We start from the raw sequence: 17,131 nt of genomic DNA, 5'->3' as shown, positions 1-17,131 counted from the left end.
TAACATTCGAAAGTGAAGCAATTGCCTCTGGGAGCAAAATGGTAATGATAATGATATTTCTTCCAACATGATCCCAGTGTTCCCCCTTCTCTCCCCTACTTCCCTGAGAACAATGTATCATGCTGGTGATCAGCTTGTCAGGCCTGCAGCACCTTGTCCTACTCAGCCTGGAAACTCGTTCATCCATTTATGGGTGTCACTAATTTGATGATGAGGCATTTGGCTAAACTTAATGCCTGGAGGCACGTACTTCAAGCCTTAACGTCGCTTGTCGACGAAAAGTGAACTACCTCCAGGAGTGACCACAACCAGGGGGGCTATGCGGAAGACCAGGGCGAGATCTTGGACAACACGACATTAATTCAGTGGGATCAGCCAAGCAAGGGACTCACACCACAAAGGACGGAGCCAGTTCAGGGAAGTCGCCTGAATATCCAGAGACGTTTACCGATAATCACATCACCTGAAACAAAAACAGAATTACCTGGAAAAACTCAGCAAGTCTGGCAGCATCGGCGGAGAAGAAATCAGTTAACGTTTCGAGCCTTCATGGCCCTTCGGCAGAACTGCAGCATAGTTTCAACAAGGGAGAAATATAAATTGGTTTAAGGTGGGTGGGGGCGGGGGGGGAAGAGACACATTGAGGGTGTGGTGTGAGCAGATAATCAAAAGATGTCACAGACAAAAGGGTCAAAGAGGTGTTGAAGGTGGTGGTCTTTGTCTGAGAAAAGTGCTAATTAAGAATGGAAAACAGGATATTCAAAGTACAGCTCTAGTGGGGGTGGGGTGGAAAGACTAAAGGTTTTAGTTTTAGATTTAAAAATAATGGAAATAGGTGGGGAAAGAAGAATCTATATAAATTATTGAAAAAAAAGCGGGTGGGGGGGGGGAAAGAAACGGGGTGGGGATGGGGGGAGGGGGAGTTTAAGATCTAAAGTTGTTGAATTCAATATTCAGCCCAGAGGGCTGTAAAGTGCCTAGTCGGAAGATGAGGTGCTGTTCCTCCAGTTTGCGTTGGGCTTCACTGGAACAATGCAGCAAGCCAAGGACAGACATGTTGGCAAGAGAACAGGGTGGAGTGTTAAAATGGCAAGCGACAGGGAGGTTTGGGTCTTTCTTGTGGACAGACCGCAGGTGTTCCGCAAAACGGTCGCCCAGTTTGCGTTTGGTCTCTCCAATGTAGAGGAGACCGCATTGGGAGCAACGAATGCAGTAGACTAAGTTAGGGGAAATGCAAGTGAAATGCTGCTTCACTTGAAAGGAGTGTTTGGGCCCTTGGACGGTGAGGAGAGAGGAAGTGAAGGGGCAGGTGTTGCATCTTCTGCGTGGGCATGGGGAGGTGCCATAAGTGGGGGTTGAGGAGTAGGGGGTGATGGAGGAGTGGACCAGGGTGTCCGGAGGGAACGATCCCTACGGAATGCCGTCAAGGGGGGTGAAGGGAAGATGTGTTTGGTGGTGGCATCATGCTGGAGTTGGCGGAAATGGCGGAGGATGATCCTTTGAATGCGGAGGCTGGTGGGGTGATAAGTGAGGACAAGGGGGACCCTATCATGTTTCTGGGAAGGAGGAGAAGGCGTGAGGGAGGATGCGCGGGATATGGGCCGGACACGGTTGAGGGCCCTGTCAACGACCGTGGATGGAAAACCTCGGTTAAGGAAGAAGGAGGACATGTCAGAGGAGCTGCTTTTGAAGGTAGCGTCATCAGAACAGATACGACGGAGGCGAAGGAACTGAGAGAATGGGATGGAGTCTTTACAGGAAGCGGGGTGTGAGGAGCTGTAGTCGAGGTAGCTGTGGGAGTCGGTAGGCTTGTAATGGATATTGGTGGACAGTCTATCATCAGAAATTGAGACAGAGAGGTCAAGGAAGGGAAGAGAAGTGTCAGAGATGGACCATGTGAAGATGATGGAGGGGTGGAGATTGGAAGCAAAATTAATAAATTTTTCCAGGTCCCGACGAGAGCATGAAGCAGCACCGAAGTAATCATCGATGTACCGGAGAAAGAGTTGTGGGAGGGGGCCGGAGTAGGACTGGAACAAGGAATGTTCCACATACCCCATAAAGAGACAGGCATAGCTGGGGCCCACGCGGGTACCCATAGCCAATGTTATCTTATGAACAAAAGAGCAAACAATGTCAAAGTAACAGGATACCGACCCAACACACCCAGGGACCGGCTGCATCTCCGTAAGCCCTTACCCAACCCTTTGGGGCTTGGGCTAATGGGTGTCATGTCCGGAAAAAGTCTCTTGGTTCTCACGAACCAATTTATCTCGTCGTCACCAGCAATTCCAATTTAGAACAGCCTCCATAGATCTGGAATAGACACCATCTTCAGACGGTGGTACCCCCTTAGTGGGTGCCGGGCTCTTAATTGATGCTCATTGGCCTTTCGTTCCTCAGGACCGTTCGAATGGGTCGAGGACACTTGTCCCTTGACCGCCTGGTTGCTGGGCGAAGATGTGAGCGTGGGTGGAAAGCCGCTTACAACCCCCATGTCAGATGTATACACTTCCCTGTCCTGTATATATATTTGTCTTTAAGTGGTAGCGGGCCTCAGGCTTAAAGAGATGGCTATCTTCGGCCAGACACATTCCAATATCACCTCACCTAAGCCAGCATGTGACGATGAACCCCACGGGGCCAATGGTTAGATGTTGTTCCCTGTGGTGTAAAAAAAGCCCAAATTCCCGCAGCTAATGTAACGATCTCTCAACAACCCACATGTTATCAAAATGGGGAGGAAGCTTTACAGCCTCCTCCGACCCAGAACACCGAGGTTACCTGGAACCATGACATTAGGCATTTCAGCCTATATCTCCTGCACAGCTGGCTGCATTATATGGAGAAACCAGGCCCTAGAGAGTTATAGTTACTCCTGCCAAGTGCTAGCAAGCGCTTTAGCCAAAGAGGTATCATGGCCAAACGCTGTTCCGTCCTTAGCCGCCCCTACACAAATGCACTCGCTGGGCAGTGGACTGGCATCTGGGATGTGAACCCTGCCAGACTGATCCACTGGGGGTATTGAACCTGTAACCTCCCTCCTTCCCTTTGAAGGTGCAATGTGGAGGTGGAATGTCTCTGCAGGGAGGAGGAAGGGTAGAGTTGAGGGCTGGGAAAAGGGAGAACAGAAAATCTCCAGGTTGGCCTGGAATGCAGTGAACATAATGATAGAGGGAATCAGAAGAGAACATTGCCGTGGGCCCAGTGGTTAAATATTGATCTGGATTCTTGCATTATCTGGAACATTGGGCCACATTGTGGTTTTGGAAGAGGCCTGGGACCAGGAGACCTGACCCAGGACCCTCCCTCTATGTTGTGGAATGTCAGGACAGGGGGAAATCACAGGGAGGGAACACAAAAAAAAGACATTTGAGAGAACAGGAGTTGGCCATTCATCCCCTCGAGCCTTTCCCGCCATTTAATTACGACTGTAGCTCATTTTCTACTTTCTGCCTTTGCTCCATGTCCCTTGATGCCTCTGCCTAACAATAATCTAACGATCTCAGTCTTAAAACCTCCAATTATGTCAGAACCCAGTGTTTTGAGGGAGTGAGTTGTAAATTTCTGCTACTCTTTGTGGGGAAAAAGTGCCTCCTGATTTCGATCCTGAAGGGTCTAGTTTAAATTTGAGATGATGTCCCCTTGCTCCTGATTCCCCGTGAGGGGACATGCTTTCTCCCTATCAACCCAATGCAATCCTTTTAACATTTGAAACACCTCGATCGCAACACCTCTTGCTCCTCTATAGTCAAGAGATTACAAGCAGCCTGCCCTTATAATTTAACCCACTTTTTAAAAAAATTTGACAAATAAATAATGAGAGCATTTATTTTCCATCCCTAATTACCCTTCTAAGAGGTAATGTCAGGCTGGGAATCCTGCACTGCAACCACTTCAAGCACAGGACAACCTACCTGAGGTGCGCTAACTGAAACTCAGCAATAGTTCTCCCAATGCCGGTCAAACCAAGCATGTGGGGAGAACTAAACGTACCTTTGCCCCCAAATTACCTGCAAGAAATAATCCAGCAGCTTCAGCTTTTCCAGCTCTGGGTTGTTGTCCTGGAAACACATTTCACCTTCCGCTTCACCGCACTGCCTGAAGACAGAGGGGAACTGAGCCACGTGGAAAAGGTAAGTGTCCAGGTGCAGGCTGGCACCTTGGGGTACAGAGATCTGCGGGTCCCACCACACAGCAGGCCTTGCCGATCCGTCCCTGTATCCGGACGGCAGCAGGGGGGACTGCAGTCGGCGTGCGACCACCGGCTGGCTGACCTGGAGGTCCAGAATTCTGTCCAAGTGGAAAGCAGCGACTTCCCGTAGGTCACTCATCTCCCTTACAACTCCACAAGCTCCTGCTCTGCAGTGGTCTCTGCTGCCCTCTGGAGCAAGGCTGCTGTTAATGCTCAAGACAACCCGGACCGCCTGCTTTCCCCTGATCAGACGGTCAACCTTCTGAACAAATCCTCCAGCCAGGAATTTTACCAGTTGCTTGTCTCTCTGACTGAACCAAGTGATGGGTTTGTTTGAGGGGGGCCCTGCAAGGAAATCCATCGAGCGGAACGTGCCAAATCTGGGACATTCCAAGATGGTTTTTGCTGCTTTCTTTACTCCTTTCCCCTTCTTCACTTCTTGTTTTATTGGAGAAGCCACATTATTCTTTCTGGCTGACTTCTGAGTGGTGTCCTTATCCATGCCCACTATTTCATTGTCTTCTCCCAACCACTTCATACCATCTTTGTTTTTTGGCTCTTTAGCTGGCCTGGCTTTGTAGGCATTTTGATTTAGGTTTGACTCCATAATCTGCACAGAATCCAGAACAAAAAACTCCTTCCATTTATATTTACTCTGCTGTTGTAAAACGCTGTGGCGGACACCTCTGCCCTTCATCCCATGTGCTCTTGTATAAGGTTGCTCAGCTCCCTGAATATGGGACTTCCTGTCCATTGCCTTTGAGTTGACATCCAGTGTTTGCATTGTACAAAGCAGAAGAGACACAAATCCAAGAAGGCTGGCACACAAAAGCACTTTTTTCTTGTTCAGTCTCATACTTGTTATTCTCAGGGAAACCAAAAGTTTCAGAATTTCCTTATGCACTTCTGGTACAGCATAAAGACACCTTTTAGAATCAAGACTCACTTCAATTCTGCTTGCTGTTCCATTGCGCTCTTTAATGGTTTAATGTAACTCCTGCATCCAATGCAGAGTGATGAATATTTCAGAGTTGTTAAAAGGCGGTGACCCAGTTAAGTAGCTCAGATATTTTTATATATAGAATAATGAATGGTTGGGAGATGCCATGCAGATAAAATCTCACCAAGGGGTTCTGACGATGATGAAAACTGCAAAGATAAATTTAACATGATATATTATTAAAGCCCAAAAGTAGATTACAGCCTTGAATTAATTGTGGGTAAAACTGTAACTCCAGGCTTTATAAAACAATTCAACTTTAGGGAAGATTTTAATCTTTCATCAAGATATTTTATAGAATCATATATCACTGTGGCGTATACAGTATGTTATGGTATTTTATATCAGTGTGGTGTATACAGTGTTTATGGTATTTTACATCAGAGTGGTGTATGCAGTGTGTTATATCAGTGTGGTGTATACAGTGTTTTATGGTACTTTACATCAGTGTGGTATATAGAGTGTTTTATGGTATTTTGCATCAGTGTGATGTATACGGTGTTTTATGGCATTTTATATCAGCGTGGTGTATACAGTGTTTTATGGTATTTTATATCAGTGTTGTGTATACAGTGTTTTATTGTATTTTATATCAGTGTGATGTACACAGTGTTTTATGGCATTTTATGCCAGTGTGATGTATACAGTGTTTCTTATCAGTGTGATGTATACAGTGTTTTACGAAATTTTACATCAGTGTGATCTATACAGTGTTTTATGGTATTTTATATCAGTGTGATGTATACAGTGTTTTATGGTATTTTATATCAGTGTTGTGTATACAGTGTTTTATCATATTTTATATCAGTGTGATGTATACAGTGTTTTATGGTATTTTATGCCAGTATGATGTATACAGTGTTTTTATCAGTGTGCTATATACAGTGTTTTATGGTATTTTATATCAGTGTAATGAATACAGTGTTTTATGTCAGTGGGATGTATACAGTGTTTTGTGGCATTTTATATTAGCATGGTGTATACAGTGTTTTATGGTATTTTACATCAGTGTAATGTATACAGTGTTTTATATCAGTGTGATGTATACAATGTTTTGTGGTATTATATATCAGTGTGATGAATACAGTGTTTTATGGTATTTTATATCAGTGTGATGTATACAGTGTTTTATGGTATTTTACATCAGTGTGATGTATAGAGTGTTTTATGGTATTTTATATCAGCGTGATGTATACAGTGTTTTATGTCACTGTGTTGTATACAGTGTTTTGTGGCATTTTATATTAGCATGGTGTATACAGTGTTTTATGGTATTTTACATCAGTGTGATGCATACAGTGTTTTATATCAGTGTGATGAATACAGGGTTTTCTGGTATTTTATATCAGTGTGGTGTATACAGTGTTTTATGGTATTTTACATCTGTGTGATATATACAGTGTTTTATGGTATTTTGTATCAGTGAGGTGTACACAGTGTTTTATGGTATTTTACATCAGTGTGATATATACAGTGTTTTATGGTATTTCATGCCAGTGTGATGTATACAGTGTTTTTTATCAGTGTGATGTTTACAGTATTTTATGTTATTTTACATCAGTGTGATGTATGTGGTGTCTTACACCAGTGTGAAGTATACAGTATCAGTGTGATGGATACAGTGTTTTATGGTATTTTATATCAGCGTGATGTATACAGTGTTTTTTGGTAGTTTATATCAATGTGATGTATACAGTGTCTTATGGTATTTTATATCAGTGTGATGTATACAGTGTTTTGTGGTATTTTATATCAGTGTGATGCATACAGTGTTTTATATAAGTGTAGTGAATACAATGTTTTATGGTATTTTATATCAGTGTTGTGTATACAGTGTTTTATGGTATTTTATATCAGTGTTATATATACAGTGTTTTATGGTGTTTTATGCCGGTGTGATGTATACAGTGTTTTTTATCAGTGTGATGTATACAGTGTTTTATGGTGTTTTACATCAGTGTGATGTACGTGGTGTCTTACACCAGTGTGAAGTATACAGTATCAGTGTGATGGATACAGTGTTTTATGGCATTCTATATCCATGTGATGTATGTGGTGTCTTACACCAGTGTGAAGTATACAGTATCAGTGTGATGGATACAGTGTTTTATGGTATTTTATATCAGTGTGGTGTATACAGTGTTTTATGGTATTTTACATCAGTGTGATGTATAAAGTGTTTTATGGTATTTTATATCAGTGTAGTGAATACAGTGTTTTATGGTATTTTATATCAGTGTTGTGTATACAGTGTTTTATGGTATTATATCAGTGTGATATATACATTGTTTTATGGTATTTTATGCCAGTGTGATGTATACAGTGTTTTTTATCAGCGTGATGTATACAGTGTTATATGGTATTTTACATCAGTGTGATGTATGTGGTGTCTTACACCAGTGTGAAGTATACAGTGTCAGTGTGATGCATACAGTGTTTTATGGTATTTTATATCAGTGTGATGTATACAGTGTTATATGGTATTTTATATTAGCGTGGTGTATACAGTGTTTTATGCTATTTTACATCAGTGTAATGTATACAGTGTTTTATATCAGTGTGATGTATACAGTGTTATATGGTATTTTATATCAATGTGATGCATACAGCGTTTTATATCAGTATGATATATACAGTGTTTTATGGTATCTTACATCAGTGTGGTGTATACATGTTTTTATGTGTGATGTATACAGTGTTTCATGGTATTTTATATCAGTGTGGTGTTTACTGTATTTTATGGTATTTTATATCAGTGTGATATATATAGTCTTTAATGGTATTTTATGCCAGTGTGATGTATGCAATATTTTTTATCAGTGTGATGTATACATTGTTTTATGGTATTTTACATCAGTGTGATGTATGTGGTTTTACATCAGTGTGAAGTATACTGTATCAGTGTGATGGATACAGTGTTTTATGGTATTTTATATCAGCGTGGTGTATACAGTGTTTCATGGTATTTTATATCAGTGTAGTGTATACAGTGTTTTATGGTATTTTCTATCAGTGTGATATTTACAGTGTTTTATGGTATTTTATGCCAGCGTGATGTATACAGTGTTTTTATCAGTGTGGTGTTTACCGTGTTTTATGATATTTTGTATCAGTGTGATATGTAGTGTTTTATGGTATTTTATGCCAGCGTGATGTATGCAGTATTTTTTATCAGTGTGATGTATACAGTGTTTTATGGTATTTTACATCAGTGTGATGTATACAGTGTTTTATGGTATTTTACATCAGTGTGATGTATACAGTGTTTTATGGTATTTTATATCAGTGTGGTGTTTACCGTATTTTATGGTATTTTATATCAGTGTGATGCATACAGTGTTTTATATCAGTGTAGTAAATACAGTGTGTTATGGTATTTTATATCAGTGTGGTATTTACCGTGTTTTATGGTATTTTGTATCAGTGTAATATATACAGTGTTTTATGGTATTTTACATCAGCATGGTGTATACAGTGTTTTTTGGTGTATAGAGTGTTTTATGGTATTTTGTATCAGTGTGATATATACAGTGTTTTATGGTATTTTATATCTGTCGTTTATACCGTGTTTTATGGTATTTTATATCAGTGTGGTGTATAGAGCACTTTATGGTATTTTGTATTAGTGTAATATATACAGTGATTTATGGTATTTTATATCAAAGTGGTGTATAGTGTTTTACGGTATTTTATATCAGTGTTGTGTATAGAGTGTTTATGGTATGTTACATCAATGTGATGTGTACAGTGTTCTATGGTATTTTATATCAGTGTGATGCATACTGCGTTTTATATCAGTATGATGTATACAGTGCTTTACGGAACTTACATCAGTGTGGTATATACATTTTTTTATGGTATTTTAAATTAGTGTGATGTATACAGTGTTTCATGGTATTTTATATCAGTGTAGTGCATACAGTGTTTTATGATATTTTATATCAGTGTGGTGTATATAGTGTTTTATGGTATTTTATATCAGTGTTGTGTATACAGTGTTTTATGGTATTTTCTATCAGTGTGATATATACTGTGTTTTATGGTATTTTATGCCAGCGTGATGTATACAGTGATTTTATTAGTGTGATGTATACAGTGTTTTATTGTGTTTTACATCAGTGTGATGTATGTGGTGTCTTACACCAGTGTGAAGTATACAGTATCATTGTGATGGATACAGTGTTTTATGGTATTTTATATCAGTGTGATGCATACAGCGTTTTATATCAGTATGATGTATACAGTGTTTTATGGTATCTTACATCAGTGTGGTGTATACACTTTTTTATGGTATTCTAAATTAGTGTGATGTATACAATGTTTTATGGTATTTTATATCAGTGGTGTTTACCGTATTTTATGGTATTTTATTTCAGTGTGATGCGTACAGTGTTTTATATCAGTGTAGTGAATACAGTGTTTTATGGTATTTTATATCAGTGTGGTGTATACAGTGTTTTATGGTATTTTACATTTGTGTGATGTATACAGTGTTGTATGATATTTTATATCAGTGTGGTATTTACCGTGTTTTATGGTATTTTGTATCCGTGTAATATATACAGTGTTTTATGGTATTTTATATCAGCATGGTGTATACAGTGTTTTTTGGTGTATAGAGTGTTTTATGGTATTTTGTATCAGTGTGATATATACAGTGTTTTATGGTATTTTATATCTGTCGTTTATACCGTGTTTTATGGTATTTTATATCAGTGTGGTGTATAGAACTCTTTATGGTATTTTGTATTAGTGTAATATATAGTGATTTATGGTATTTTATATCAGCGTGGTGTATACAGTGTTTTACGGTATTTTATATCAGTGTTGTGTATAGAGTGTTTATGGTATGTTACATCAGTGTGATGTGTACAGTGTTCTACGGTATTTTATATTTTATATTTTATGGTATTTTATATGAGTGTTGTGTATACAGTGTTTGATGATATTTTATATCAGTGTGATATATACAATGTTTTATGGTATTTTATGCCAGCGTGATGTATACAGTGTTTTTTATCAGTGTGATGTATACAGTGTTTTATGGTATTTTATATCAGTGTTGTGTATACAGTATTTTATGATATTTTCTATCAGTGTGATATATACTGTGTTTTATGGTATTTTATGCCAGCGTGATGTATACAGTGATTTTTATCAGTGTGATGTATACAGTGTTTTATGGTGTTTTACATCAGTGTGATGTATGTGGTGTCTTACACCAGTGTGAAGTATACAGTATCAGTGTGATAGATACAGTGTTTTATGGTATTTTATATCAGTGTGGTGTATACAGTGTTTTATATCAGTGTGATGTATACAGTGTTATATGGTATTTTATATCAGTGTGATGCATAGAGCATTTTATATCAGTATGATGTATACAGTGTTTTATGGTATCTTACATCAGTGTGGTGTATACATTTTTGTATGGCATTTTAAATTAGTGTGATGTATACAGTGTTTTATGCTATTTTACATCAGTGTAATGTATACAGTGTTTTATATCAGCATGATGTATACAGTGTTTTATGGTATTTTACATCTGTGTGATGTATGTGGTTTTACATCAGTGTGAAGTATACAGTATCAGTGTGATAGATACAGTGTTTTATGGTATTTTATAACAGCGTGGTGTATACAGTGTTTTATGATATTTTACATCAGTGTGATGTATACAGTGTTTCATGGTATTTTATATCAGTGTAGTGTATACAGTGTTTTATGGTATTTTATATCAGTGTGGTGTATATAGTGTTTTATGGTATTTTATATCAGTGTTGTGTATACAGTGTTTTATGGTATTTTCTATCAGTGTGATATATACTGTGTTTTATGGTATTTTATGCCAGCGTGATGTATACAGTTTTTTTTATCAGTGTGGTGTATACAGTGTTTTATGATATTTTACATTAGTGTGATCTATACAGTGTTTCATGGTATTTTATATCAGTGTAGTGTATACAGTGTTTTATGGTATTTTATATCAGTGTGGTGTATATAGTGTTTTATGGTATTTTATATCAGTATGGTGTATACAGTCTTTTATGGTATTTTCTATCAGTGTGATATATACTGTGTTTTATGGTATTTTATGCCAGCGTGATGTATACAGTGTTTTTTATCAGTGTGGTGTATACAGTGTTTCATTGTATTTTACATTAGTGTGATCTATACAGTGTTTCATGGTATTTTGTATCAGTGTGGTCTATATAGTGTTTTATGGTATTTTATATCAGTGTTGTGTATACAGTTTTATGGTATTTTATATCAGTGTGATATATGCAGTGTTTTATGGTTATTGATGCCAGCGTGATATATACAGTGTTTATTATCAGTGTGATGTATACAGTGTTTTATTGTATTTTAAATCAGTGTGATGTATGTGGTGTTTTACATTATTGTGAAGTATACAGTATCAGTGTGATGGATACAATGTTTTATGGTATTTTATATCAGTGTGATGTATACAGTGTTTTATGTCAGTGTGATGTGTACAGTGTTTTATGGCATTTTATATTAGCATGGTGTATACAGTGTTTTATGGTACTTTACATCAGTGTAATGTATACAGTGTTTTATATCAAAGTGATGTATACAGTGTTTTATGGTATTTTATATCAGCGTGGTGTATACAGTGTTTTACGGTATTTTATATCAGTGTTGTGTATAGAGTGTTTATGGTATGTTACATCAATGTGATGTGTACAGTGTTCTATGGTATTTTATATCAGTGTGATGCATACTGTGTTTTATATCAGTATGATGTATACAGTGTTTTATGGTATCTTACATCAGTGTGGTATATACATTTTTTTATGGTATTTTAAATTAGTGTGATGTATACAGTGTTTCATGGTATTTTATATCAGTGTAGTCTATACAGTGTTTTATGATATTTTATATCAGTGTGGTGTATATAGTGTTTTATGGTATTTTATATCAGTGTTGTGTATACAGTATTTTATGGTATTTTCTATCAGTGTGATATATACTGTGTTTTATGGTATTTTATGCCAGCGTGATGTATACAGTGATTTTTATCAGTGTGATGTATACAGTGTTTTATGGTATTTTATATCAGTGTGGTGTATACAGTGTTTTATGCTATTTTACATCAGTGTGATGCATAAAGTGTTTTATGGTATTTTACATCAGTGTGATGTATACAGTGTTTTATGGTATTTTATATCAGTGTGATGTATACAGCGTTTTATATCGGTATGATGTATACAGTGTTTTATGGTATCTTACATCAGTGTGGTGTATACATTTTTTTATGGTATTCTAAATTAGTGTGATGTATACAGTGTTTTATGGTATTTTAAATCAGTGTGGTGTTTACCGTATTTTATGGTATTTTATATCAGTGTGATGCATACAGTGTTTTATATCAGTGTAATGAATACAGTGTTTTATGGTATTTTATATCAGTGTGGTGTATACAGTGTTTGATGGTATTTTACATTTGTGTGATGTATACAGTGTTTTATGGTATTTTATATCAGTGTGGTATTTACCATGTTTTATGGTATTTTGTATCAGTGTAATATATACAGTGTTTTATGGTATTTTATATCAGTGTGATATATACAGTGTTTTATGGTATTTTATATCTGTCAGTGTGGTGTATACATTTTTTTATGGTATTTTAAATTAGTGTGATGTATACAGTGCTTTATGGTATTTTATATCAGTGTGGTGTTTACCGTATTTTATGATATTTTATATCAGTGTGATATATATAGTGTTTAATGGTATTTTATGCCAGTGTGATGTATGCAGTATTTTTTATCAGCGTGATGTATACGTTATTTTATGGTATTTTGCATCAGTGTGATGTATACAGTGTTTTATGGTATTTTACATCAGTGTGATGTATGTGGTTTTGCATCAGTGTGAAGTATACAGTATCAGTGTGATGGATACAGTGTTTTATGGTATTTTGTATCAGCGTGGTGTATACAATGTTTTATGATATTTTCCATCAGTGTGATGTATACAGTGTTTCATGGTATTTTATTTCAGTGTGGTGTATATAGTGTTTTATGGTATTTTATATCAGGGTTGTGTATACAGTGTTTTATGGTATTTTATATCAGTGTTGTGTATACAGTGTTTTATGGTATTTTCTATCAGTGTGATATATACTGTGTTTTATGGTATTTTATGCCAGCGTGGTGTATACAGTGTTTTTTTATCAGTGTGGTGTATACAGTGTTTTATGATATTTTACATTAGTGTGATCTATACAGTGTTTCATGGTATTTTGTATCAGTGTGGTCTATATAGTGTTTTATGGTATTTTGTATCAGTGTGTTGTATACAGTTTTTTATCTTATTTTATATCAGTGTGATGTATACAGTGTTTTATGGTATTTTATATCAGTGTGGTGTGTATAGTGTTTTACGGTATTTTATATCAGTGTGGTGTATACAGTGTTTTATGCTATTTTATATCAGTGTTGTGTATGCAGTGTTTTTTGGCATTTTATATCAGTGTGATAAATGGAGTGTTTTATGGTAATTTATATCAACGTAGTGTATACAGTGTTTTAAGGTATTTTATATCCGCTTTATGTATACAGTGTTTATGGTATTTTACATCAGTGTGATGTATACAGTGTTTTATGTCATTTATATCAGTGTGATGTATACAGTGTTTTATATCAGTGTGGTGTATACTGTGTTTTATGGTATTTTATATTAGTGTGATCTATACAGTGTTTTTTTTATCTCATTGTGGTGTATACAGTGTTTTATGGCATTTTACATCAGTGTGATGTATGCAGTGTTTTATGGTATTTTATATCAGTGTGAAGTATACAGTGTTTTATGGTATTTTATATCAGTGTGCTGTATACAGTGTTTTATGGTATTTATATCAGTGTGATGTATACAGTGTTTTGTATCAGTGTGATGTATACAGTGTTTTACGGTATTTTATATCAGTGTAATGTATACTGTGTTGTATATCAGTGTGATGTATGCAGTGTTTAATGGTACTTTACATCAGTGTGATGTATACAGTATTATATGGTATTTATATCAGCGTGATGTATACAGTGTTTTATATCAGTGTGATGTATACGGTGTTTTATGGTACTTAACATCAATGTGATGTATATAGTGTTTTATGGTATTTTAAATCAGTGTGGTGTATCCAGTATTTTATGGTATTTTATATCAGCATGATGTATACTGTGTTTTATGGTATTTTATATCAGTGTGATGTATACAGTGTTATATGGTATTTTATGTCAGTGTGATGTATACAGCGTATTATATCAGTGTGATGTATACAGTGTATTATGCTATTTTATATCAGTGTGGTTTAAACAGTGTTTTAGGGTATTATATGTCAGTGTGGTCTGTACAGCATTTTATGGTATTTTACATCAGTGAGATCTGTACAGATTTTTATATCAGTGAGAGGTATATAGTGTTTTATGGTATTTTGTATCAGTGTGATGTATACAGTTTTTTATCTTATTTTATATCAGTGTGATGTATACAGTGTTTTGTGGTATTTTATATCAGTGTGGTGTATATAGTGTTTTATGGTATTTTATATCAGTGTGGTGTATACAGTGTTTTATGGTATTTTATATCAGTGTTGTGTATGCAGTGTTTTATGGTATTTTATACCAGCGTGATGCATGTACTATTATGATCTATGCGATATTTGCAATGTTTTACAGCATCAGTGTGATGTATATATGGTTTTCTGATATAATGTACCAGTGTGATGTAGTATTCTACATGGGTGTGACGTATACCCCATTTTTCAGTCTTTTTTAATCTAAGGTATTTAGCCATTGTCCATAACGGACCATGGGCTTCTCTCTCTGTTAGAGACAGACAATTGGTTATGTAGCTTCAGGGGCACCACTCCACATCAAACATGGGACAAGGCAGGGAGGCAGGCCTCTGTGATCTACCACAGTGGGTATGGGAATTGAACCCATGTCGTTGGCGTCACTCTGCAGCACACTAAAGCCAACAAGCCAACTTAGCCAACCAACCCCCATATTTTATACTGTTGTGATGTATAGATTGTTTTATGGTATTTGTCCTCAATGTGATTTATGCTGTATTCTATGGTATTTTATATCAGTATGATGTACACACTTTATGGTATTTTATATCAGTGTGATATGTTCATTGATATATGGTATTTTATATCAGTGTGATATGTTCATTGATATATGGTATTTTATATCAGTGTGATATGTTCACTGTTTATGGTATTTTATATCAGGTTGATATGTTCATTGACTTATGGTATTTTATACCAGCGTGTTGTACAAACTGATTTCTGGCATTTTCTATTGATGCGATGTATACACTGCTTTACGCTATTTGATCTTGTTCACCCTTCGAGATGAAGATGACCATGTTCATTATCTGGAGTGTTTGATCACATTCTGGTGGGTGTGTAGGTGACAGCTAAGGCCGATCTACACCAGAAGGTTCTGCTACAAATAGGGAAAGATACGACAGAGGAGTTCTGGATGAGTTGCTGGCCCAGGATTTCCTCTCCTTGCATTTTCTCTCTGCCTCTAATATGCGCTTGCTTTCAAAAGAGGCTGCTCCATTTTTTATTTGGTTGCGCCAGGTGCAACAACCCTGGGTGAGCTTCTCCTAGTACTTAAAATCAATATCAACACTCCTAAGTGAAACCTTCAGTATGTCCTTGTAAAGCTTCCTTTGGCTGTTGTGAGAGCGTATCCCAGACTCAAGCTTTTCCATAGAAGAGTCACTTGGTAAGTGAGTGTCAGGCATTCTGGCTACATGACCAGCCCAACTCAGTTGTAACTGTCTCATTATGGTGTGCATGCTTGGCATGCCGGCTCGGGTGAGCACCTCAATGTCTGGTATTTTGTTCTGCCATTTGATCTTCAGAAGCTTCCGAAGGTAGCTCAAGTGAAAGAGGTTGAGCTGCTTGGCATGATGCTGGTATACAGTCCAAGTCTCACATGCGGAGAACAGAGTGGCCAGGACTATTGCTCTTATAGACTTTCAGTTTGGCCTCTTCATTCCCAGACTGATGTTCAAAGTCTGGCGAAAGCTACACTTGCTTTGGCAATTTTTGCATGCGTTTCGTCAAGAATATAGCTCGAGAGAGTGTGCTGCTGAAACAAGTGAACTTATTGACTGCTGACAGGTTCTGGTCATGGACTGAAACCTTGGGCTCAAGATAAGGCTTTCCTGGAGCAGGCTGGTACATTACTTCAGTTTGATGTATATGTTGTTTTGCAGTATTTTATATCAATGTGATGTATACAGTGTTTTATGGTATTTTATAACTGTGATGTATAGAGTGTTTTATGGTAGGTTATAATAGTATGACATATACACTGTTTTATGGTATTTTATAACGGTGTGATGTATACACTGTTTTATGGTATTTTATAATAGTGTAATGTATACACTGTTTTATGGTATTTTATAACAGTGTGATGTATACAGTGCTTATGGTATTTTATAACAGTGTGATATATATACACCATTTAATGGTATTTTATAACAATGTGATGTATACACTGTTTTATGGTATTTTATAACACTGTGATGTATACAGTATTTATGGTATTTTATAACAGTGTGATGTTTACAGTATGGTATTTTATAACAGTGTGATGTATACACTGGTTTATGGGTATTTTATAACAGTGTGATGTATACGCTCGTTATGGTATTTTATAATAGTGCGATATATACAGTGTTTTGCAGTATTCTATATTTGTGTAATGTATTCAGTGTTTCATGGTATTCTATATCAGTGCAATGTGTATGCTGTTTTACCATGTACTATATCATCCTGATGGTCATGCATTTTATACTGGTCTGATGTTTACACTATTTTATATCAGTGTCAAGTATATGCAGTTTTATGATATTTCATAGAGGTGTGATATATATACTGCTTTATG

The 17,131-nt window shown here is 36.7% G+C and overlaps 1 protein-coding gene across 4 annotated transcripts in view; it reads right to left on the bottom strand.

Annotated features, from left to right (window-relative positions):
* Positions 1–17,131, bottom strand: part of LOC144681937 (Golgi-associated kinase 1A-like) — a 166,852-nt gene that overhangs the window by 130,997 nt on the left and 18,724 nt on the right. For all 4 annotated transcript variants that reach the window (XR_013576880.1, XR_013576881.1, XM_078544115.1 and 1 more), the window contains exon 3: positions 4,014–5,344. Coding sequence is in view for 2 of the 4 variants with exons in the window: in XM_078544115.1 (XP_078400241.1) it covers positions 4,014–5,051 (1,038 nt within the window). In the remaining 2 variants the exon portion in view is untranslated. The remainder of the gene's footprint in view (positions 1–4,013; positions 5,345–17,131) is intronic.

This window comes from Cetorhinus maximus, chromosome 6, assembly GCF_964194155.1.
Source record: "Cetorhinus maximus chromosome 6, sCetMax3.hap1.1, whole genome shotgun sequence".
Taxonomy (NCBI): Eukaryota; Metazoa; Chordata; class Chondrichthyes; order Lamniformes; family Cetorhinidae; genus Cetorhinus; species Cetorhinus maximus.
The sequence above is the reverse complement of the archived record's forward strand: the minus strand, read 5'-3'. Positions and strand labels throughout refer to the sequence as shown.